The sequence below is a fragment of the Rissa tridactyla genome, chromosome 1, assembly GCF_028500815.1.
Source record: "Rissa tridactyla isolate bRisTri1 chromosome 1, bRisTri1.patW.cur.20221130, whole genome shotgun sequence".
NCBI lineage: Eukaryota > Metazoa > Chordata > Aves > Charadriiformes > Laridae > Rissa > Rissa tridactyla.
In genome coordinates this window covers 167144356-167168527 of record NC_071466.1, presented here as the reverse complement: position 1 = coordinate 167168527, position 24172 = coordinate 167144356, and the positions used below count along the sequence as shown (strand labels likewise).

At 37.0% G+C, this 24172-nt stretch overlaps 1 protein-coding gene across 2 annotated transcripts in view; it reads left to right on the top strand.

Annotated features, from left to right (window-relative positions):
* Positions 1-116: 116 nt before the first annotated feature.
* Positions 117-24172, top strand: part of SCYL2 (SCY1 like pseudokinase 2) — a 40886-nt gene continuing 16830 nt past the window's right edge. The window contains exons 1-9 of one of the 2 annotated variants that reach the window (XM_054206057.1): positions 117-270; positions 5138-5342; positions 12837-12994; positions 17012-17156; positions 17746-17895; positions 18508-18729; positions 19536-19652; positions 21908-22033; positions 23421-23597. In XM_054206057.1, the coding sequence (XP_054062032.1) occupies positions 5166-5342; positions 12837-12994; positions 17012-17156; positions 17746-17895; positions 18508-18729; positions 19536-19652; positions 21908-22033; positions 23421-23597 (1272 nt within the window). In that variant the 5' untranslated portion in view covers positions 117-270; positions 5138-5165. The remainder of the gene's footprint in view (positions 271-5137; positions 5343-12836; positions 12995-17011; positions 17157-17745; positions 17896-18507; positions 18730-19535; positions 19653-21907; positions 22034-23420; positions 23598-24172) is intronic. The other variant, XM_054206067.1, reaches the window with a different exon arrangement.

The following is a 24172-nucleotide window of genomic DNA, read 5'->3' as shown; positions in this document are numbered from 1 at the left end:
CGCCACCTCCCCCAGCCACCGCCCCAGCACCGCCCCTCCGGGGCGGAAGTGAGACGCCCTCCGGACGCCCGCCCCCCCCCCCCCCCCCCCCCCCCGGCGCTGTGGCTGTGGCTGTGGCTGTGGCTGTCGCCGTCGCTATGGAGTAGCCGGAGCGGGACGGGGCCGAGCTGGAGCCGGAGCGAGAGCCGGAGCCGGCGTGACAGGTGGCCCGCCGGGGCCCACAGGGCGACGGGCAGCCGGGCGCTGCGCCGGCGGCTTCCACGGGCTCAGGTGAGAGGCCTGTCCTCCGCGCCCCGGGGCGGCAGCGGCTGCCCGTGGCCTAGTGGCGTTGCGTGGGGCGGGTAGGGCCCGCCGGGAGTCCGGCGCTGAGGGGCGGAGGCGAAGGGGGCCGCCCCGGAGGGCGTGAGCGGGGCCTGGCGGGGACCGCGGAGCTGCCGGAGCGGGTCACCTGCCCGCAAACGCTGGTGGCCTCCGCCCGCCGCTGCCGCAGGCAGGCTCCCTCCCTCCCGGCTGCCCCGCCGAGCCGTGAGCGCAGTCACCGGCCCTCCGGGCAGCGGGAAGGAGGGGGCTCCGTCTGCGGTGCGAGTCCGGTTTTACTAAATAACAGCAAATACTTCGGGGCGGGGGGGGACGGATACGGGACTGGCCCGTGAGAGACAGCCCAGGGGTCTGTGCAGCCGTGTGGATTGTCAGCAGGCGGCAAAGAGGTCTCGTTCCGGGAGCTTTTGGTAGGGTTTCGATTGCAGCTCAGTACAGAAATACTGAAAAAAAAAAACCAAAAACAAAAAACAACAAATCATGAAGGTGACTTGCAGCGAGGGCAGCTACACTGTGCACAGCAGCACATCGTTGCGTTTGATCCTCCTGGTGTATTTGTAACGGATGCAAAAGCTTTATTGTTCCTGAAAAATGGTGGTGGTGTGTTTTGTTTTTTCCTTTCCTTTTTTTTTTTTTTTCGTGAGACTCAGTTGTCCCAGCACCTATTTCTTCATCCTTGTTTGGGTCAGATCGGTGGGGAGGGAGTTTGGGCCGGGTGGCATGAAGCACCCCTGCACCTGCCTGGTTCACAAAGCAAAATCCCAGCCCGTTACAGGTCAAAACACGGGCAGAGTGTGTGATGCACCACTGTACAGCGTGCACCCGTATCCATGCACCAGATGAAGCTATGAATTAGTTCAAGGATAAATTAATAGTTTTACATCTTGCTATTGTTTTACACGAGTGAGAATTACGGAGTGGTGAGGAATCCTTGTTTCGGATTTATCTTTATTTCAATATTTTGAATGTTTTGACTAATTTCTTATTGCTGTGTTGGCTGTTGCTTACTACCTTGGCAGGTCGATTAGGTTGTCGTCGTGCTGCCTTACTGTTGCTGATGTACTTAAGCATAAAGACTGTTATTGATTGCGAGGGAAATTAATGAAAACAACACATTGACCATTTGTATTTCCTTTTAGGATTAGTTCCAGGTTTCATGGACTTAGTATCAGTAACATTAATATTACCCATGAAGTTCAAACAGGAAGAAATCAAGGTTCTTAAATATTTATTGCATGTCCTCTGTTGCTTGTCTGAACACTGTTACTCTTAAGATCTTGTACTTTTCTCATTTATTATCTTTTAAGTTGAAATGAAAGTTTCATTGTGGGTGACTGACTTTCTTGATTATCCAGTGGTTGTTAATTTTTCTGTAAATAATAGTTCGGTCTGAAAAGAACTGAACAAACCAGGTTTTATACAGGTGAGAACTAAAGTTGCATATTTCAGATATGGTTAAATCATCATGATTTGTGGTATTATAGATACTACCCAAAATAGATATATTGGGGGGGCATGGATTTTTTAGGTACGTTCTTCCTGTTGACATATATTGAGTTTTTGCTGAAATTGGTAATAACGATTGCTTTTATAAAGCAAAATATGCTATTTTAGATTACAGTCCAAATGTTGACATGAGGATTTCTACAAATTTACAGTTAGATGGACATAAACTTAAAACCCAGTCTGCTTATTGAGAAGTAAGTTTCTCAGTACTCCTTACTCAGTAGTTAAGTTAAACAGTAGTTTGCATACTGTCAAGCTGGAGAGGAACAGGTTGGACAGGGCCTACCGGGCTAGATTTTTTTAAATCCTAACCCTTCAGACAATGGAATGCTGTTAACATTCTCACCTAGTGGCTTTTCCAGGCTTCTCGCTGTAGTGAATCTGTCACCCACAGCAGAGGGCACTTCTGATTTATTCAATACTACACCATTTTTCTACCACCGATATAGTGGCTCCCTTTCAGATTTAAACAAAGGAATTTGAACATGCATGCACATGCATTTTCTTTATAATATCTCCGCAATTAATTGTGCAAAGCATCTCTAGTTCTGAGAGTTCTAACACAAGATTGTGTTGCATTGACACTAGAGAAAGTCTGATGTCTGGGAGTAAATGAAACAATGCAAAAAGCATGAGATTTAAAAACAAATTAATTAGATTTGTGGTTATCTTAAACTTATTAGGATCGATCTTATAGTCCTTTAGCGTATAGAGCATGCCCTGTGGAATAGCTGCAGAATAAAATCTTTGAGAGCTGGAAATACCAGAATACTCCACGATCTTTGTTTCCACCTATTTACAGGTTAATGAAAAGTTCCTTTATACAGGGATATTAGCCAATGTCTGATAGCTGTTTGGTCTTGGGCTGCATAGTTAGGAATTGCATGCATTTTTCCATAGCACAATTCATAAAGTAAAATTAATATATTGTAATAAAGTGTCACATAATGTAATGAAATTAATTAGTAAAGGAATTGTATGTTTCCATAATTTATTTCCAGCTATGTTCTCAACAAAACACTTAATACAGACCAAGCAATTACATAATTATTCTTAAGATTATCTCATTGTATTCAGACTTAGCTTCTCATATATAAAACTCATAGTCCACACAATTAAGACCAATTCCACCCTGAATGTGCTTGTAGTCATATCTGGTTCTGCTCCCGAGCAGTCCTGTTGAAGCCATAACTACTATTTCTGATTTTAAAGTTGAATATTTGCAAGATTGAGATCTGTGCAGCTGGATACCTTCCTTTTTTATAATAAGTTTTCTTAAAACTTCTAGTCTGGTTCTTCATTTAGTAGCTGATATGGAAATTGGAGAAATATCTGTGGATCTGCAGCATTAGTGTATTACTGCATTTTGCTATGGAAGAGTACTGAAGGTGGGATATAACTGCAACAATAGTCAAGACGGAGCAGCGTAGCTGTGTTTCTTCCCGCACTGTGGTAGAGTTTGCTTAGGAGTAGGTTAATGCTGTTAGACACACCTGTACTGGAGTGAATTGTTCAGTGACTCATATAACTTTTTAAGAAGTTTTCTTTAGTATGTTTATTACCTCTTCTAGAAAACAGGTCTGTCTTTCCAGTTTAATACTAATCAGTTTATTTGTCCTGATTTCTAATGGAATCAGATCTATAGTACCAGGGGGAGAAGGTGTGCATGTCTAAATAACTTTAGCGGGCTTGATTTCAATCAAGTTTGACTGAAGTATACAGGTGTCAAAAATAAGTTGCTACAGGTTTTGTGAGACTAAGGAGCTGTGGAAAGGAAACAAACTCCATCTGTGTATTGAATGTAGAAGAAGCTGTGGCATAAATGCATATATTAATAGACACCAGATAATCTATGTAGACCAGAACATTGCCTTATAAATGTGTATAATACAGTGGGAAGGGCTTTAATTCATACAAGCAAGCATCTCACATCACATCAGAAGGACATTGGGGCTGATTAGACCCAATGCTCACTGGATTGTTTGTTAGTTCCTTCTACTTCTTTTGTCCTTGTTACCGTGACTTGGCAAACATCATCTTCATCACAACAACATCTTGTCTCTTCCATTTGAGTAGGAATGACATTCTCTATTTTTCAAAGAAATAGTTTTACACAAATTATATGCCAGTGAGTTCAGTTATGGCAAATACGGTCATAAATGAAAGTCATATTTCTGTATATTTTGCTACATTTGCTGCTATCGGTTGAAGAAATTTGTACTCTTCACACCTTATTTGAAAGAGCATGTGAAGAAATATCCTTAAATGTTGCTTTTGAATATACTGCATAATACTGATTTCAGAAAATCATTTCTTCTTGCATTCTCTCTCCATCTTTGCTCACACTGATAAGGAAGATGAACGTCTATCTCTTTTTTTTCACTGTTTCTTTGTCTTCATTTTTCTTGTGTATCCGTTATCAGAGAGACAATTGTATAAATGGGACATAGGCTTCACAACTTCTATCTTGCAGAATTGGCAAGTCATTTTTTTTGCACTAATTATGACAACTTAGGAAACTGTGAAAGTACACAGTACAGGGGAAGATGAACTAATTGTGAGCTGCGGCAGTCTTTTATCTCCTAAATTTGGAAGGTGATGTAAAAAACTTCCTTGCACAATTTTGTTAAAATAAAGCAAAAAAAGATGTTTTCTTGTTTCCTTCCTCTACAGCAGCTGATCGGCTCATTAATACTTAGGTCATACAAATAGTAATGTCAGCCATCTGAATTTTGGGCTTGTATTTTGACAGACATAGTGTAGGAAAGAACACATTTTTTAATTGTCTTCTGTGTAATACACATCTATTCTTTTGCTGTTCTGGGATCTTAAGCAATCCTTCCCTTCAGAAAATACATAGTTCCATAAGCACTGGAATTAAAGGAGCCCAGTTTCCTTTAGATTTGGTTCTCTTTGTTGGTTGATATGGGTAGACAAGGTGTGAACCTTTCCCTTCATGGGAGCAGTTTATAGATTTTCTGCTTTATTCAATGACCTGTTTTCAAGAAATGGTTGAATTTCACAGTCCTTAATTGCTTTACTAGATCGAAAGAAGTATGATCAACAGACTCAAAAGTTTTGGAGGAGGAGTAGAAGCGATGACATATAATCCCCAGGTGTGTGTGCAGAGATACGTGTATGCAGTGTGAATATGTATAACTGCAAAACTATGGAAGTTATATTTCAGTATCCTTTTTGTGGGTTACTCCTATATCGTGTTGCATCCTTGGTTAGATGTTTTTTAATAATACGGTTTTCAACATGTGTCTTATGTTGAAAGAACTGCGAAGCTTTTTTTTCCTTGTCTTTGTAGGATAATACATTGGTGTACAATTGAGACAATGGAGTCCATGCTGAATAAATTGAAGAGCACCGTTACAAAAGTAACGGCTGATGTCACCAGTGCAGTCATGGGAAATCCTGTTACCAGGGAATTTGATGTTGGCCGACATATTGCCAGTGGTGGTAATGGTCTTGCTTGGAAGATTTTTAATGGAACTAAAAAATCAACAAAACAGGTGGGTTGTCAAGTAAAGACCTAAGTTTATAAGCATTAGATAACAGACTGATAGGTAGCGGTTGGTAAATGGCATTTAAAAACAAAATCCAACTGGAAAGTCTAATGCTAAGGGTAAGTAAAATGAAACAAAGAACTCAACATTATTTAAATACAATGTTCTCAGCTACATAGGTGATAATTGCTTTAAGCCTTCACTGCTGGAGAAAGAAGTGGTTCTGCATTCATAGCATACAATTTGAGACCAAGATCAAGAATTAATCTGAGTTAAAAGTGATCTGACAAGAAGAAAGAAGTTTGTTTTAACATGGATCACTTCCCCAGTTTATTTTACCTTGCAGCTTTTTTTGGCAGCAGTACTGGCATGTTACAGTCTAAAATAATCATGAAGTGTGCCATCGTTTGTTTGCAGCAAAAAAGACTAGTTCTTTGCTCGGCTGCCATACAGAAATTGAGGGGTTAGAAATGTTAAGTCATGAGATACAGTAACAGGAAGGCATGGGATAGAGGAGGCGGCTGTGGAGGAAGCAAGTTGTGCCTTCCCCGTGCTGCTTTCAGATCACTATTGTTCCCTTTTAGTTTCCTTAAAGTATTAGTGTTTAGAGCACTAGTATATAAACTTCTGACTCACTGTAAGTCACATATGTTAATGAAAGTGGGATTGTGACTTTGGAAGAAGGTTTGCCAGAAATAGAGTATAAGAACTGTTATTATAGGAAATGATTTTATTGTACTGGAGAAATATGAAAAGTCTTTTTTCAAACTTAGAAAGGAAATAGAATTTTCAACAAGTAAGTAGAAGCGTTAATAAGTTATGGCCTTCAGTTAAACTTGATGCTGAAGTGATGTGAAGTCGCTTAGACAACGAATCAGCTTGCTACAGATGTATCAAAAAGAAATGGACGTAAAGGAATAACTTTGGAAAACATGTATACAGTCTGTTAGATGGTAGGAAAATAAACTGTAGCAAATAGAGAAGAAATATACTATGCAGAATAAATAATCTGTGGAGAATATGTGACAGAATCTGAGTAATGCTAAGCAGGTACTTCCGCCACACTCTCAAGCATCTGTTTAGCTGTTGCAGAACTCTATACATCTAGTATTTACTGAATTTACCCAATGTACCAATTGTTCTTTTTTTTTTTAGGTCTTATTCAACTATACAAAGACGTGATAACCTTGAAAGTATGGTAGTTTTGATAGGTTTTGTGCAATTACTGTGCCCAGTAAGCATCTTACCTGTAGCAGGTGTACCTTTAAAGTCTGGAGAGTTGCAGCAAGTTTCTTTCACAGCCTAACTGACAGAGTGTACGTAACTTGGTTCCTGTCGATCATGTTCTTCAAGCTTTGAATGGGTATTCTGACCACTGATTTTGTAGAGTTTTAGTTCAGGTGTTGCCACACCTGCAGTATCTCTGTAAACCCTAGCTAACATCTGTGCATTTGTATGCCATCAATAGTCATTAAAAATACAGCAGCAGTTGTACTGCAAGGAATTTTAGATGGCCAGTAATTTCACATACAATTACCATTCATTATTAATATTACCAGTTAGGTAACATCATGTCAGCATTCAGTTTGACATTGCAGAATAAAACTATGCAGCAATACAAACAGGTTATGTTGTTTTGTGTTGCAATATGTCTGTTCTTTAACACTGTTTTTTATTTCTTTTGTATGTATCTTTTGAATGTTGTCTGGGCAATATGGAAGTGGCTGGCTGTCATTTTCCAAGTGGTAGCAGTCACTTGTGAAGTGATGCACATATTGGCTGTAATGCAAGTGTGTATATCTAATTTGAAGCTACAAGCACTTAGCTTTTTTACGGTAATGTGCGTTGTAATCAGACAAGCAGTAGGTAAACGCTTAATAGCCTGTGTTGTTGTTGCTTTACACCACCACAAGTAATAATTTAGGTCATTGTAGTCAGATATAATAGCTAAATTTGGAGTTTTAGCATTACAGCAGCACAGCTGATCAGAAATTTTTGTTCTCAGGACAAATGAAAGTCAGCAGTCTTACAGAAGTTGGTCAGTTGAAGTTAAGATTTCAAGTATGGATTCATTTGGTTTTTATTTTAAGTCACTAGACAGTTACAAATATTCCATTTCTGGTGACAGTAGATTTGTATGATTTTATTCCTCTTTTCAGAGTTCTGCCTGGTTCCTGCCTTGCTGCTTTTCCTGGATTTCTGAATGTTTACATATTTTTTTTTTTTTTTAAATGTGTCTTGTCTTTTCTTGCTTACTTTGTAGGTGACTGAATAACAAGGTAACAGAATGAGAGGAAGTTACTTAACCTGTGTGCATATGTTTGTCTGGTGCTATTTGATAGCTGATTTGCTGCTGTTTGTTTGAAAGATTTATGAGTCTGGTTATATGTGTATACATGAAGTAACATGTTGTTAATTTTACAGTATATGTTTCTGCTCGTCTTGGATTTTTTTAACTTAGTCTTTATGCACTTATATTTTTTTCTGGCATAATTTGTCACTTGGCCTTTTTTCTGCTTGGAAAGTGTGATCATAAAGAAATAGATAGGGTAAGGTCACTTAATGTTCTTTTTGGCAGCTCAGTCATAAAAAATAGCAGAATTAAGGATATAATGGTTTTCACTTCAAGACTACTGTAGTTGTGTTTAACTTTTATTGTGGTAGTACTAAATATATTAATGGTAGTAAGTCAGCTTTCTGTTGTTTGGCTCTGCTTACAGTAGCTTTGAAATGAAAGCTTCCTATTATTCAAACTTTAAAGGCTAATTCATTTAAAAACTGAAATAGTTGTATTGTATACCTTATGACTGAAACAAACTGATGGGAAAGTAGGGTTATAAAAAAACATTGGCAAGCTTCTAAAAATAACCCCCCCAAAATCTGGAGGGAAGTCTTTTTCTGGCAAAAGACCAGAGTAATACTGGAATGCTTTCCAGTATTTTTTAGTTCAGAGACTATTTTGCTTTGCACAGTGGGAGGTTTTGGTAAAACATCATGTGTTTCATATTGAGTTACATTTGATTATTCATTTAAAAAATGTGTCAGTGCATATGGGTAAAATAGGGAACAAAAACGAAAGGGAAAACAAACAAAGTTTCTAAAATCAAGCACTCTGACTGCTACCTTAAAATTTCCTTTGCTTTTACGTTCATGACTTAGTCTTTAACATGATCACATTTAATTTTTTTTGAGATCGCTACATCATTCAGTTCACAGGATAGGTAGTTATTAAATATTTCAGGTTTTTTTTTTATTGCTTGTTGTTCTGTGCTTAGTCTCTTGGATTATTACTCCACACTATTCAAAATGACAGTGAAAACAGACGGATTTGAGTTTCTGTAGCATTCATCACTATAGTGCTTGAATGTTTTACAGGTATTGTTAACATGTTTTCTCAGTATGCAATGAGATGAATAGGAAGAGGTATTGCTGCTCCATTATCATTACGTTTCTGCAGCTTTTAGAGTCTTTAATTTAGAAATACTTTCTAGTTTTATTTGCATCTTTTTTGGCACACAAACCTAGTGTGTTTCTGAATTCTGACAGTCCTTTCAGGGGCAGGAGAGAAAACACGATATGCCTTGGTTGCCTTTTTCTGGTTAGGGAGAATTAATTTTCTGTCTCTCTCTTCCCCGCCCCTCCCCCCCCCCCCAACTTTTTTTTTCTTCTTAGGAGTTGCATTGGCTAAGATAGGAGCAGGATTTTTGCATTCGCTGGTTTATAAGGTATTTACGTGGGTAAATAAGGACATGTGTTTAAACTGTCAGTGTGTATTTCATAAGGAATGCAGAATTGTAAATGGACTTGAAGGGTGTGGTGGGTTGACCCCAACCAGCAACCAAGCACCCACACAGCTACTTCCTCACTTCCCCACCCTCAGCAGGATGGAGGCAGAAAATAGGAAGACGAAAAGCAAGAAAACTCATAGGTCAAGACCTGGACGACTTAGTAGGTGAAGGAAGAGGGGGAAAAAACAAGCAAAGCAAAGGAAATTGCTCACCACGTCCCACAGGTAGACTGAAGGTCAAGCTAGTCTCCAAACAACAGCCACCTTGGAAGCCAAAACCCCTTTCTTCTTCTGTCACTAAGTGTGATGTTATATGATACGGAATAGCCCTTTGGCAGTTCAGGTTGGCTGTCCCAGCCATGTCACATCCCAATCTCCTGCCTACCCACAGCCTACTCACTGTGGGGGCAGAGTGGGAAAAAGAGAAAGCCTTGTCCCTGTGCAAGGACTGTTCAGCAATAGCCAAAACATTGCTGTGTTAGCAATACTGTTTTAGCCATGAATCTAAAAGGTAGCACCATATGGGATACTATGAAGAAAGCTAACTCCATCTCAGTCAGACCCGATATAAAGGAAAACTGCATAAAGAAACTGTCAAAAGGAAATTGGGGCATTTAGAGATTAAAACTACAAGGATAAAAAAACCTTTATGAAGGGGTATATTAGTGAATACCAGGTTTCTGGGGCAATGGTCAACGGGATTCCCCTGAAATACCCAAGCACGATCAAAGAGAACTGATTTACACTTTTCAGTGTCTAAAAGTGTTCTAGATAAGTTAATATGATTATAGCTCAGTCAAACCATGTCCTATGTCTTGCATGTTGTGGACAATGCTTACTCCCGTTTGCAGAGGTGACCTTTTAATTCCTTGGCAAAGGCATTATAGAACTAAAACACTGACCTTTTCAGTGATTCACGTTAAAAATTCTAAATTCTTGTCAGTAACAACAGATATTTTCTTGAAGGTCTTCATCCTGGCAAATATTTACACTGTACGCTTCATAACATAACGTCTGTCTCGGTGTCATCACTCAGCTTTACCTAGCACCACTTTGAAGTAAAGCACTTGGCTTAAGCATGTGGGAGGTGAGACGGAAGGTGCAGACTATTTCATGTTTGTGTAGAGAACTGAGATTTAAACTTAAAGTGTCTAGTCTAGTCCCCCACATACTTGACCATGCTTCCTAACCCAGGCAGTGGCGTTACCAGTATACTGTGTTGAGACAAGAGCATGTTGAGCAAGGTGTGCATGCTTCCTATTACATAATGAATGAAAATTTGTGTCATTTTGGCTCTACTTTTTCTCTTTCTTTGTGGAGAGTAGTCATATTTTTTTAATATATTTCATTCTTTTTATGTTAAATTTATTTTTGTATCACAAAGTTGGAATTACGACACAACTGCAGAATTAAAAGACAAGTAGTTATCTAGAGGAGGAAGCTACTCTTCCTTCAAACCTATGAAGTGGAAAAAAAAAAAAAAAAACAAAGAGGAAGCTCCCCTAGAGCTTTCTGTGGAAAAAAGTAGTAGCTATGTAAAGCCTTTGCAAGCTTTCATCTCAGGAAGCTTCCATGAGAGTAATTTCAGGCAATGGAATGCCTGTCAGCTACAGTCAGTAGCCCTCCTTTTTGGGGTTGAATATCAGTTCTTGTAAAACAGAAAAGGAAAAACAGAAATAATGTGTTTATAGCCAAAACACATGGGTTATTTGGTTCACGCAGCATAAACCCATGAGCATTTTTAAATGTTTCCAAGCGTACTATATGGTTTCAGTAATTTTTGTGCATTGAGCTCGTGTTCTATGGCCCATGACTCAGCTATCTCTTCATTCTTCTGTACAGTAATATCTGGTGACTTATGGGGGTTAAGATACTAAATTGCTGATATGGCATTCTGCATATAAAAATCAATGTTGATTATGGAATTGAATTTCAGAATAGCATATTTTAAATTATTAATATCAGAACATTTAACATTTTAGTGTCCCTGAGTAGACAGAGAAGGCTCTATGTTTTCTTGTATCAGATGTGTGACATGAAGATAAAGGTATTGAAAGGAAGTTGTCGGCTCAAATTATTTTGATTCTTTACGCTCCACAATAACTAAGTCTACAAAATCAATGCAATAGTAATCATTTTCATACCTAGAATACTACAATTTTACATACATACTTCTACGTAAGCAGATTTTGGATATGTAAAAGTTCTGTCAAACTTCACGCAAACCATGCAGGATTACAGCAAGGACTAATAGAACTTATTAATAGCCATCATAAAACATTCAAACCATAGCTGGTGTCCCATACTATCTGATTTAAATATTTACTTTTGATTCTTTTGAATTGTCATTAAACAGCAGTGCTTTCAGAAGTGCTGTATTAGTTTAAAATTTTGTTGTTGGTCACGTACTGCTCAATACATTCACACTTTGTACTGGAAAATGTGTATTTTTTAAATAGTGGGTATAGTGTATGTCTTCAGTCCCCTGTTATTGGTTCCTCCCTGCCTTGTGTCAATGTTTAGTCCATCACACTTAAGTTGGAGCAGGGAGCTGGTAGGAATAGAAGCAGGAAGAGTGTACTTAGTTGAATTAGTTATAGACGTTCACCTGCTAATGGCTTAATGAAACAGGCACCAGCTAAAAAATATAAGCCAATTTTTTGTGTATTGGACTGAATTTCTTTTTTATATAGCCTATTTCTAGAAGTGGTTTGGTTTTTGGTTTTTTTTGTTGTTTTTTTTTTTTTTTAAAAGTCGGTAATATTCCTGTGAGATTTTAATTAGAATAATAGTTATAAAATGTGCAGTACAAGAGCACAGACTTCCTTTTGGGACTGAAAACTGTATTTTCATATTATTTTCTATTGCTTTCTAACCTTTATTATTATTCATAATGCTGTTGCAGGAGTATAAGAAAGTCTCTCTGTTTCATGGTAAAGTTTTTAATTCCTTTTTTCTTCAGTTGATTTGTCTTTATTGGCTTCCAAGGTGATGATGTAATCTAATTTTTTATTACACATCCACCACTGTAATTTCAAAGTTTCATATAAATTTCTTAATTTTATCCTAATCCACTTGCAGAGGTTGGTTGGAAGAACTATTTTCTCTGGTTTTGACCTCTACCGCATTTCTGGGACTTTTTTTTACACATGCTAAGCGTTAAAAAATTCTTAAATGTTTTATCATGTGAATGGTCTGATCGGATTAACTGATTACTGTGACTATAAATTATCTCTCATGAATGCCTGGTTTAATATAGATTGTACTGGTTTGGAGCAGAATGCTTGAAACAGGGTCTGGTTTAATAAGGTACCACTTGATATATATAATGCCAAATGAATGGATGTGTGCTCAGAATATTTTAATTGTTCACAGTTGAATATAAATGCTTTCATCTACTTGAAATCAAGCTGATTTCTGTCCCGTGGATCCGCTGCTTTGTCACTGTGTAGATAGTGGTTATAGTTTACATATTACTGTTTGTAAGCTAAGGAGCAGTAGTACCTTAACTCTTAAAATATCTATTTAGAGTTGATATACAGTAGCCTGTATGATTATGACTGGACAAAGTAAGGACAATATGTATATATACATGTACGTTGAAATACTTACTGCATTGTTGATTCAAAAAAATGTGTGTATTTATGTAATTGTATATAGGCTTGTTTTTTTGCTGTGTTACATACACAGAGAATTTTGTTGCTTATTTCTAGGAAGTGGCTGTTTTTGTCTTTGATAAGAAGCTAATAGACAAGTATCAAAAATTTGAAAAGGATCAGATTATTGATTCTTTAAAACGAGGTGTTCAACAGCTAACCAGGCTTCGACACCCTCGACTACTTACAGTTCAACATCCATTGGAAGAATCCAGGTGAGCTGTAGTAAAGTTGAGAACAGACTTTCTTAGCCATTGTTTTGTTATTGGACGTAAAATATCTGAAACATTCAACACATACATCTGATGAGACTTAAATTTACTGTATTTACTTGTGTGAGAATAGTATTCACCGCACCCTCAGATTTATTTCTTTTCTTCCCCCCCCCCCCAAGCCGTAGCATGCATTTCTGGTGTGAATCTAGTGAATCTAATTAATAATATATTGCATGATCTTAGTCCAGTTGCAGCTATAAGGCTGCACGTCACCCTTAGAGCATGAAAATGTTATAGTTCAATTAATTTTGCTTTTAAAGAACTCTCTTAAAAACTGTTTCCTTTGAAAAGGTTGTTCATACATTTATTCCATTTGTGAGATGTATGTACTTACTGCATGTGAGAGTGGAGATTTTTGGTGTATGTTTTGTGTCCATGTATATGTTTAAAAGGTCCTCAGATGCCAGTCGAGGGAGAAAAAATTCAGTGTGTTTTGGTAGTGCTTGCTTGATTTATGTAGGGTTGTCACTAGGCACAATAATGGATTAGTCTTACAGCTTTATTGTTCAACTGTAGTGACAACAGCACACTAAAATCTAACAAATGAAATGAAGGTTTCCTGTTCAAATAGAATGCCGATCCTACTGAGGAAGATCTTGAAGGTTTTAGAGTTTGTTTGGTTTTTTTTCCAAAGTAGTTTTTCTAAATGGCAGCCTGGTAAAGATTCATGTGCATTACCCTTCAAACTTCTACATTCTTGATTGTGTCTGTTAACCTATATTCTTCCAAATATACCGGCCTCTAGGAGCTGAGAATACTGTAGGAATGCTTCTTCATCTTTGCAATGCCTACTTTAGGAAAGATCTCTTGGATTAAATGACACTTGCATATTCATATATATATCTTTCCTCTAGTACTAAACATGTTTTGCATTAACAAGGGTTCAAAGCTGTCATTGCCCCTGTGGTTCAGTATGTCCGTCACAAAACCCTAAGGAAGATTAATTAGGTAGTTGAAGGCAGCCCGCAGTACTCTACAACAGTAAATAAACTATTACATGCCAAAGGGCCTAGGGTCATCTCAGTCATAGAGTATGCGAGTGAATCCCAGAGTACATCCCAGGCTTCTTCCTAAAATTGTCACAGTATTTCAGTTGACTCAGGAACTGCATCTGTAATTATTTTTTCCCTGAATTCTCTACTTCTGAAGAAAAAGCTAAGTTTCATGCCTTGGAGTTTTAATAAATCTTTGGTGTTATTCTTGTGAAGAATTTAAGCCTTTTGAGTAAAATTAACAGTGTAGTTATGTCAGATTTCTTGTTTGTGAGTTTTTAGTAATGCCCTATGCTTTGCTCCAGTTGTTGTTCTCTCCATACTCAGCATCTTCAGCTACTGGTAGAAACAGCAGTAGCAAAAAACCTGTCCAGTTGCTTGCTGTGCCAGAAACCGATGTAACGGTTTTTGGCGGGGGTTCATACAGATAAAAGTTTCCTTGGAATATTTGTGTGTGTCACCTTGTGCAAGCAGGCTGTAAGATTTTTTTTTTTCAGAATTGCAGGGCTTTCCAGAGCGCTTGTTCTTGAAGAGATCTGTCACGAGCTCCTTCTGGCTAGACTGTACCTTGTCTTTTTTTGTGCCTCCAAAGTAACATACAGTTGTGTTGAACTGCTTGCGAGTCACCCTTTATTCCTCCCTTGGGGCACAAAGGGATACTCGATGTACCTGCGCAGCTGAAGTAGATGTAGAAAGAAAGGCCATACCTTTCTAACCCTAGCATTTAGGTAGCTTTCCCACTCATAATAGAATGTTTCTACTCCAAATAACTGGTATTAAATATAATTGTATTTAATAGAAATATAGATATTAACATGTATACATTTTTACATGCATTACGTGCATTTACATGCATTACATATAATGAAAAACTATTTATTTATACTTAATATTTAATTTAAATAGGATATATTTACTTACAACTGGTCTTGAATTCCAGTACCAGCACAGATGAGCAATATTATTATATATTTAACTTGTTATTGGAGAAAAGGATAAAAAAGCCCAACTACAAGTTCACTCATAATGTCATTACTACCCATTAAAAATAGTGTGAAGAGTCCCAGCTACCTAATTTACTAGACGTTCTATCTGTTGCAGTTTTTCCCAAAGCATATGCGATTTTGGCCATCACTTTTAACTCGTTTTCTTTTTATTGGATTACTCTGGATGTCATTTTGATATTATTCAGGGAGCTGTTAAAGAAGCTGCACTGTATGCCAGACACCAGCTTCTGCAATATTCAATTGCTGTAGTAAGATTTGCCCCATCCTTCCATTACGCTGGTTTGGGTCCTTATTTAATTAGCTCCTAAAGTAAAAAATAAACAGCCATCTTTTTATTTCTTCAAAACAGCAGCAATCAGAGAGTTTATGTTATGAAAACCACTGAATAACTGTTCCCTAAGTGTTTTCCATCATCTGTACCTTAACCGTAACTAAATGTATAAGCTGTATGGTAGAAGTCAGATTGAAAATGAAGGACTTTGTCTTTCTGTGCTCTGATTCTTCTTTGTGATTACTACAGAAACGAGTTTTATAGCCCGAGTTGTGTTAATAGAAACAAGAAAGGGATGGCATTAACAGAGTGGTAGGGAGGAAACCAAGCAAAGAAGTTCTGTCATGTTGTCTGACGCTTAGGATTCAATGTATTTTATTTTTCAGTTGTTTTTCCATCAGAAAGGCAATAGACAAAACTGAAGTAAAACTAAAATCTGGATGAGTAATAAGAGGTTTGCATGTTTCATCAGCCTTATTTCACTTCAAAGAGCAAGCTTGTTAATTACTGAGATACATAAAAAAGATGTGGTAGACTCATTCTGAGGCATTGTGTCTTCTATAATATTTTTATGGAATGAAAAAGAAGTTAGGCTTCTGTCTTCTTGCCTATAACTTTATATTAAAAAATGTATCTTTATAAAGATCTAAAAAAACCTTTATAAAGATTTATATTTAATTCTCTGATTCTGATTACTGTTACTCAATCTCAGTTTTCTATGTTCATGCTGTTACAGTATTTAGTGTTCTCATAAATTAATCCTTAAACCAGGTATGTGTGCTACCAAACATGTAATGCCTTCCCCAAAAAAACTTTAAAACAATTAAGAAGTGAGGTGCGATGACTGTCCAGGGCCTCCAATGCAATGCAGACCAGTATGAAGAATGTGGATATAAAGAATGACTCTGTGTGTGTGTGTTACATGAAGTACATGAAGCTGAGACATACATTGTTTTCAGGCCTTTGGAATTTGAAAGTTTGAAGCACAGTGTTAACAACCAGTCCTTTTTACGTGCAGAAGTTTGCTTCATCTGTGCTTTTCAAACACCGCTAACACAAAAATGCATAAACAAGACCTGTATTGTTTCATGAAGAAAACAATAGATAAAATAATTTAGAAAACAGTCACTTCACATGCAAGCTGCAGTTCGTGCAACAAGCATGTTTGTGTTTGCATCTCTTTTCTATTAATTTGCAAAATAAAAGACTATTCAGGTGCTGCCTTACATTTTATTATTTTTGTTTCTGATCATTGTCTGACCACATTAAGTATTGCTTCAGTCAGGGACGTGGCAGTTTTAGGCACAGCTAAAAGCCTGATTTTACAAGTTTTAATAATATTAAGAGTTATTTGATTTTCCTAGATCAGGACAAGAAAAGCATTGTTTTGTTAAAACTTTTTACAAAGCATTGTGTGCATCATTAGTGATGTACGTAAATGTTAGAGAATAAAATAACTTAGGCTGGTTTCTATATTCTAATATTTTTTGAATACTTCAGATATTTATATATTTCTCTCCAGTATAATATTACTTAGAAGGATTCAAAACCTGAAATATAAGATGTCTTTAGGTAGCACCAAGTGCTCTGGTAACGTACAATATGATGTTTGTATGGTGCTTTATTTGCAGTCAAGAGATTTATTACATTTATTTACACGAAATGTTTTTACGTATTTCCTCTATAGGGATTGCTTGGCATTTTGTACAGAACCAGTCTGTGCAAGTTTAGCTAATGTTCTTGGAAGCTGGGACAACCTACCTTCTCCTTTACCATCTGACATTAAAGAATACAAACTTTACGATGTGGAGACCAAATACGGTTTGCTTCAGGTATGACACAGGTTGTCCATGTAATTTTCTTGTGCTTTTAGTATTAATGATTGTTTTATAAATTTGTAAACTGCCAAAGTTTTGTCTGCCTATAGCAAATCAAATAATTGGGAAGTGGGAGGTGATAGTGCCCTAATCACTGCAAGTATAAGAGAGGATCAACACTGGAGGCTCTAAGTTGCTACTCTTATTCTGATATGAAAAATATCGAAGAGAATGAATTTGTATTTTCCATATAAATGTCTGTGCTACAGTTGTCTCTCCTGTATGTGAATCTTCTCTTTACGTGCTGTAGAGGAACAGTAGCTCCCATGTTTTACTTGGTGAATATGTTGATCAACTTTGAGCATAATTTTTGTTCTTATGCTGTGATAGTTAATCAGCATTAGTAATCTCATCTGCTAATTACCTGTCTATGTTTAGTTTCCTTCATATATAATTTCAAAGACATAGCCTAAAATGATGGTGAAAAATTGTTTCTTAGTTAACTTAACAATTTAATTGTGACTACAAGAACAGAATTTCTGTAAATATCTTACAGGATATTTGGGGAAATATTTAACCTGAAATAATAATCTTTTATTAACAGGTTTCTGAAGGCTTGTCGTTTTTGCATAGCAGTGTGAAAATGGTCCATGGAAATGTTACTCCTGAAAATATAATTTTGAATAAGAGTGGAGCATGGAAAATTATGGGCTTTGATTTTTGTATCCAGTCAACAAATCCATCTGAACAGGAGGTAACAGATCTTTATATTTATCATCATTAAATTTTGAATTCAGATCTTTGTCTGAAACCAGTTTCATGACCTGGCATTTCAGTAGAGAATCTTTTATTTAATATTCACATCTATATGTTGTTGGCAGGTAGTTTGAACATACAGCACAGGCTGGATTGAAGGGCTGCCTTTGGTCATCACAGAAAAAGAGTCTGAGTTGGCTCAGTGGAGTCAAAATAGACTAGTGATGGTTTCAGACAGAGGCTGAAGCCTGTGACGCTTTTGCTTACCTGCATTTGCATGACATGCAAAGCTACCTAATTTAGTCTCTTGCATCCACTCAGTGTGTAGTTGCTGCCTCTTGAAATGAATCCCATCATAGTTCATGTTTCCCTCTTACAGCAGTGCTTTGATTTTACATTACACTTCCCATCTCTAATATTCAGACTTAACCGCATCAGCTAATCGCTCTAAGCTACAGACACAGATTCTTAACAGTTTTGCCTTACTCCATTTCTGCGTCATTCCTAATTGAACTTGAGTGGATTCATTATTTTTTGCTGCTTGACTTTAATATTTAAAATGCTCTTTAAAAATCCCTAATAAATGTACTTTCTTTTACTTCTCTTGCAGCCAAAGTTCCCTTGTAAGGAATGGGATCCAAACTTGCCATCCTTGTGTCTTCCAAATCCTGAATATCTGGCACCGGAATATATTCTCTCTGTGAGCTGTGAGACAGCCAGTGATATGTACTCTCTAGGAGCTGTTATGTATGCAGTGTTTAATAAAGGGAAACCAATTTTTGAGGTCAACAAGCAGGATATATATAAAAGCTTTAGTAGACAGCTGGATCAGGTACATGTTCTATTTGTGACTGTAATTCATTGATTATCATATTCGAAAAGTTGCCATTTTAAAATAGACTTAAATATTTAGAACACAATACCAGTGCTCCAACGTAAACAATCCAATAATGGTATCTTACCTTGCACTTCATAAACTACAAATTTAATTTTTTACCCGATTTCTCTGTAAACCTGTTGAATGCTGGTCTTGTGGAATAAGTGCTTTACCTGTTGGGGTGAACAATGTGAAACACAAGGCAGTAAATGACCTATGTAGGAGCACTGAAGATGGCTGAGTTTAGAGTGATTTGATCACTTTACATGCCCATTGGTATCCACTATTGGTATCAGCTATTTCACATTCTTTGTGGACTATGAATATTAACAGAAGAGGGTTACTTGGATCAGCTGACACCATGTACGTTCGTATGCAAGTTTCCGTGTCATAACTTGCTTTGTGTGCCCATTGCCTTAGTTGTTTGTACTGTATTTTAATGTGTGTAGACAACATCTCAGATAATAACTTGTACCTGTTTAAAAATTCTGAGTTTGTGTTCTCTGATAACATGAACGCAATGAGAAGCTGGAAATAGGGAAATGTGACCTGAAGCAGGCACAGGTACACTGTTGGGAGACGGCAAGACAGCTATGAGGGATCAGAAGCAAATGGGTTACAAAAGGGGTGAAGGGAGGGATATCAAAGGTGCGAGTAGAGAAACCATCAAAAGGTTGACGTATAGTCCTAATGTTTATTGGAAATAGTTAGATGCGTGATTTTGTGACTTCATGGTACGTGTGCTTAAATTACTTACGCAGCTGAGCCGTTTAAGCTCCAGTACTCTTCAGAGCATACCAGAGGAGGTGCGTGAACACGTGAAGCTACTCTTAAACGTAGCTCCAGCAGTCAGACCAGACGCAGATCAAATGACTAAGGTCAGTTCATGGAAAATACGGTAGCCGCAGGAAAGAGGGAAAATAGTGTTTGATTTGTAGAAACAATAGAGATATTTTAAAGTATCTTCCTGTTGATCATTTTAGTTGAAAAGTTGAATATTTTTTAATTATTTTGGAAATAATGATGTTAGTTGATGCCAAAAATTGTCCTTACGCTGACCTGTATTAATATGGAAGAAGTGGGTGCTGAGACAGAATTTAGAATAATCATGCAATGCAACACTATTTTTTTTGTTTTCCAATACAGTTGGAAGTATTTTCTATGTTACGTTTTTACACAATTCAGTCTTTAAAACTATTGGAAGGTTTTTAAAGCCATAAAATGATAAGGGGCAATAAATGTAAGGATTAACTTCTGGCTTATGATTTTTGGTGTATTCTTAAATATGCAGAAGAATAGTTTAAAATATATTCAGAGCTCACTTGCCATAATAAACCAAAAATTAATTGTTAAGTAGGATAATTTAAGTTTTAATTTGACAAACTCTTCCTGCACTTTTCTATCTGAAAGTAGAACTTAAAAGCGTGATTCTTCCTCTGTCTTATACCCTAGTTTCTCATCTCTGGTAGCCTTTCAAGTTCCTGCTTGTAGATTTACTTAGCTAAACAATTTTCTTCTTTTCCTGTCATATAAAAAGATTGTATGCAGAGAGAGAAATCAGTATCTTAAGAGTTGGAAGAAATAGGGAGTGAAGACGGGAGGGGGAACAGGTAATGGTTCTGCCAACATATATGCTGAAAGATGGGAAGGGAGGAAATTGGCAAATATTACTCAGGTTTCAACTCACTTGTCTGCAGGGCTACAACAAACAAATCTGTAAATGGTTGTAATAAGCAGTATGGTTTTATAAAGATGTTAAGTCTCTCTTGTCACAGCTGCACTGCAGACTGAATTGTAGCGTAGTGATGTTAGAGCTTTAGTTCTAAAACCAGTTTGTTATGGCCAGCATGACATGAGCTAACATGGAGCTTGACATGGGCAGGTTTACCTTGCTAGTTTTAACTAGTTTGTGTTAACCCGTGTAAAATTCCACGGTCACATACCTTTTGGTGTGCAATCTAGAAGGCAGAATTTAAGTCGACAGTGCAGACTAGCTTCAGTTCTCTGCTGACATGTTCTTTTCTTCTGTATTGCACTACTCCAGTCAGCTTTTCTGATTCTTTTTCCTCTTTGTTGCCATACTCTTATCAGCTTCTCTTTCTGCCTTACAGCAGAGCTTCTTTAAATGCTTTTATATCCTTTCTTTTTGCACAAATTTTTCAACTGAAAATAAGTTTCTAAATTGTCTGAGAGACCGTGCTTTGTCTTTAACTGTTGCGAGCCCATGAGTTTTGATATATCCCTCCCTAAAAATGAGAGCTAGCAGGAAGGAGGAATCTTACCCCTGCAAGTTTTTGAATACAGGACTTTTCATCCCAGTCTCTCTAGGTCTGGGCTAGATGCTCTTCTCCTCTTTTAATTCATCTGCTAACTGAAAGTTGAATTTGGGGGGATGGATTTTTATATAAACAATCTTCTTATCATGCATTTTTATCAGTCTTTCATTAACGATGAAGCAGCTCTGTCAGTATTAATATGATATACCATGGCTATAGATGAAACCCCCTGGTATTTTTTGGGTGCCATCTTTATAAGCCTGGTCTACGTATATACATTGTTACACAATACTTAAGAAGACCTTTGCCCTGTTTGCTGAAGTAATGAAAACATGGGAGATCATGTGAGAAATTCTAATGGATGGGATATACAAGGATCTGAACATTGGAGAGAAATTTATGTAATTACACATTTATTGCATGAGTGCTTGTTGATTCATTATAAGTTTCCAGGGGTGGTAGCCAGATCTGGATGGTGTCGTGGGTAATTCTTTCTTGTAATATTAAGTAGTGTGATTATTCTTAGGAGAACTTTTAATCAAGGTTTCTACTTTTCATTCCATTTTTTGTAGACAAACATTATTTCATCTACAGTAAGTTAACTTAGATACACATAACATGCATGGGTTTCTTTAAAATGCTAGGAAAATTCTGTCTTAATAGTCAGCCTTTATCTGTGAATATTATACTACTTAGTATGTAAAAATGTACTTTTCTAATTGTTAGTTGCAGGCGTGTTATTGTAAAGGTTTACTGTAGTGCATTGAGAAGGTAAATAGATGATTATATTATGGAATCTTTGTAACAGTGTCAATGTTGTCTCCCTCCAGATCACAAGCTTTTAATCTTATTTTTAGATACCATTCTTCGATGATGTAGGAGCAATGACGCTTCAGTATTTTGATTCATTATTTCAAAGGGATAACCTTCAGAAATCACAGTTTTTTAAAGGTCTACCAAAGGTTCTGCCAAAACTACCTAAGGTATGTCTGTATAATGTCTTGAAATAGTGAGTTTAAAACTATGTGAACATCTGTTAACATTCTGAATCTGGGAATGCTGGACTTTGTATACCGTAATAGACTGCCATGAGACTAAGAATATAGTAGTAGGAAAGAAGGGAAGACTAGAAAATAATTGGTGTGGAAATCCTCCTCACTATCAATCATTCCTTAAACAGAAAATGGCAAATTGTGCTATCAGTATGTGTAAGGAGCCAGCATTTGCATGTCCTCTTGTAGTTCATCCCACTTTGAAAGGGAGTTGTCTTCTCTCCGCTTACAAGGCTTTCCCTGTGTTTCCAGGTGTTATCATAGCTCTTTGAAGTCATCTTGCCACCTTTTCTTCCAATAAGATTCCTTCAAGTTTTTTTTATAACAAGGCAGTACTTTAATGTTGAATGATGCAAAACTTCCTTCCCTCAACAGACTCAGTGCTAGCAGTGCCCAGAAACCTCAAAGGCAAATGTCTGTCATTACACATTTTTCTGTGTAGTTAAACACTATGTCTAGACTGACTCCTTTTCCTAGCTCAGCGCTTCTGAACCATTGCATTAAATGTCTTTAGTTTTAATTCTATTTTGAACTACACAGTGCAAAAGTCAGACTTCATGTTTAATACTCTCTTCTTTTTAATTTAGTAATTTTTCCCTTTGATCAGAAATTAATGATGCTTTGAAGATGGAAATAGATGGGATGTATTTCACCTAACTTTAGACAGCCACCGACTGACCTAATGATCTTTAGGGCATTCATTTTTTTTTTCTGTCTTGAAAGTATATTTTATGAGGAAAGGGACTGTGCCCTTGAACTGTGTATTTCTCTTTATTGACATTAAAAGCATTTAAGGTTGTCTAACTCTACAGTAGACATCCACAATGTAAATATGTATTTTGTCAGCAGAATCCCATTTAGGGAACGTACCTGGAGTTTTACAGGGAGGTATAGCAGGATTATGTGTTTGTTAAGTGAGTGATGGGGTGTTGAAAAACTGATTTTTTTTTTTTTTTTTTTTTTGGGGGGGGAGTGATGGAGGCTTTTTTAAGGGTCTTTTTAAAGAAAGCATATAGAATAAGGTTTTCAAAATTCATGTATGTGACTGAAAGTCCTACTTTCTGTACAGTTAATTGCTTTCTGTTGACCTTCACAGGTGTTGTAGTCTCCATTTATGTTTTCAGTGCAGAGAAATGTAAACAATGTAGCACAGTGCAAATTAGCTAAAGTATACTGTGAAAATAAGAATTAAAAATTGAAAATTGTCTATTTAATTTTTTGTAAATATCAAGTTAATACAAAAGCTGTTGAGCTGGCACAATAGTAACTGCAATGCAGTACAATGTGATGCATGCTTTTTTTTTTTTTCTTCTTTTAGCGTGTTATAATTCAGCGAATTTTGCCTTGCTTAACTTCTGAATTTGTGAATCCTGATATGGTACCCTTTGTCTTGCCTAACGTTCTCCTAATTGCTGAGGAATGCACCAAAGAAGAATATATCAGGCTCATTCTGCCTGATCTTGGTCCTGTTTTTAAGCAGCAAGAACCAATCCAGGTATGTTAATATTGTTCAGTTTACAGTTTTTCTCTTTGTTGTTTTTTGCTTGAAAAATGACTAATTGTTCTATTTCCCTTTTCCAGCTTCACACAGATTTCCCAACCTGCTCTCTAGTTGTCCAAGCAGTCAGTCTTGATTCATATGAAATCGATTTTTTCCAGGAAATTCACAAAACCTCTACTTCTGCTTTTTTAGATGGGTTTTGTGAGGGTATATTTGCATTTATAGATGAGATTAGACTAGCAAAAAAGGAAGCATTTGATTTACCATTCAGTTGTTCTTTTTGGTTGATTTTAGAAGGTGTATTTGTAAGCACTTTATTACTTACCTAGCCAACCTGAGGAGCATTGTACAGTACAATATTTGCACATATTCTACCAGTAACTGAACCTATAATTTTTTTTTTCTTGTATCCAGATTGCTGATACTGCAGTCATGGGGTGGAGAAGTTGTTACTTTGATACTCCTTTAAAAGTACTGTTTATTGATGATAATAAAATATTGTTTATTTGAGGGCTGTGCACAGATTTGTGCCATTTGTTTTATTTTATTTGACAAATGTATTGTGTAAG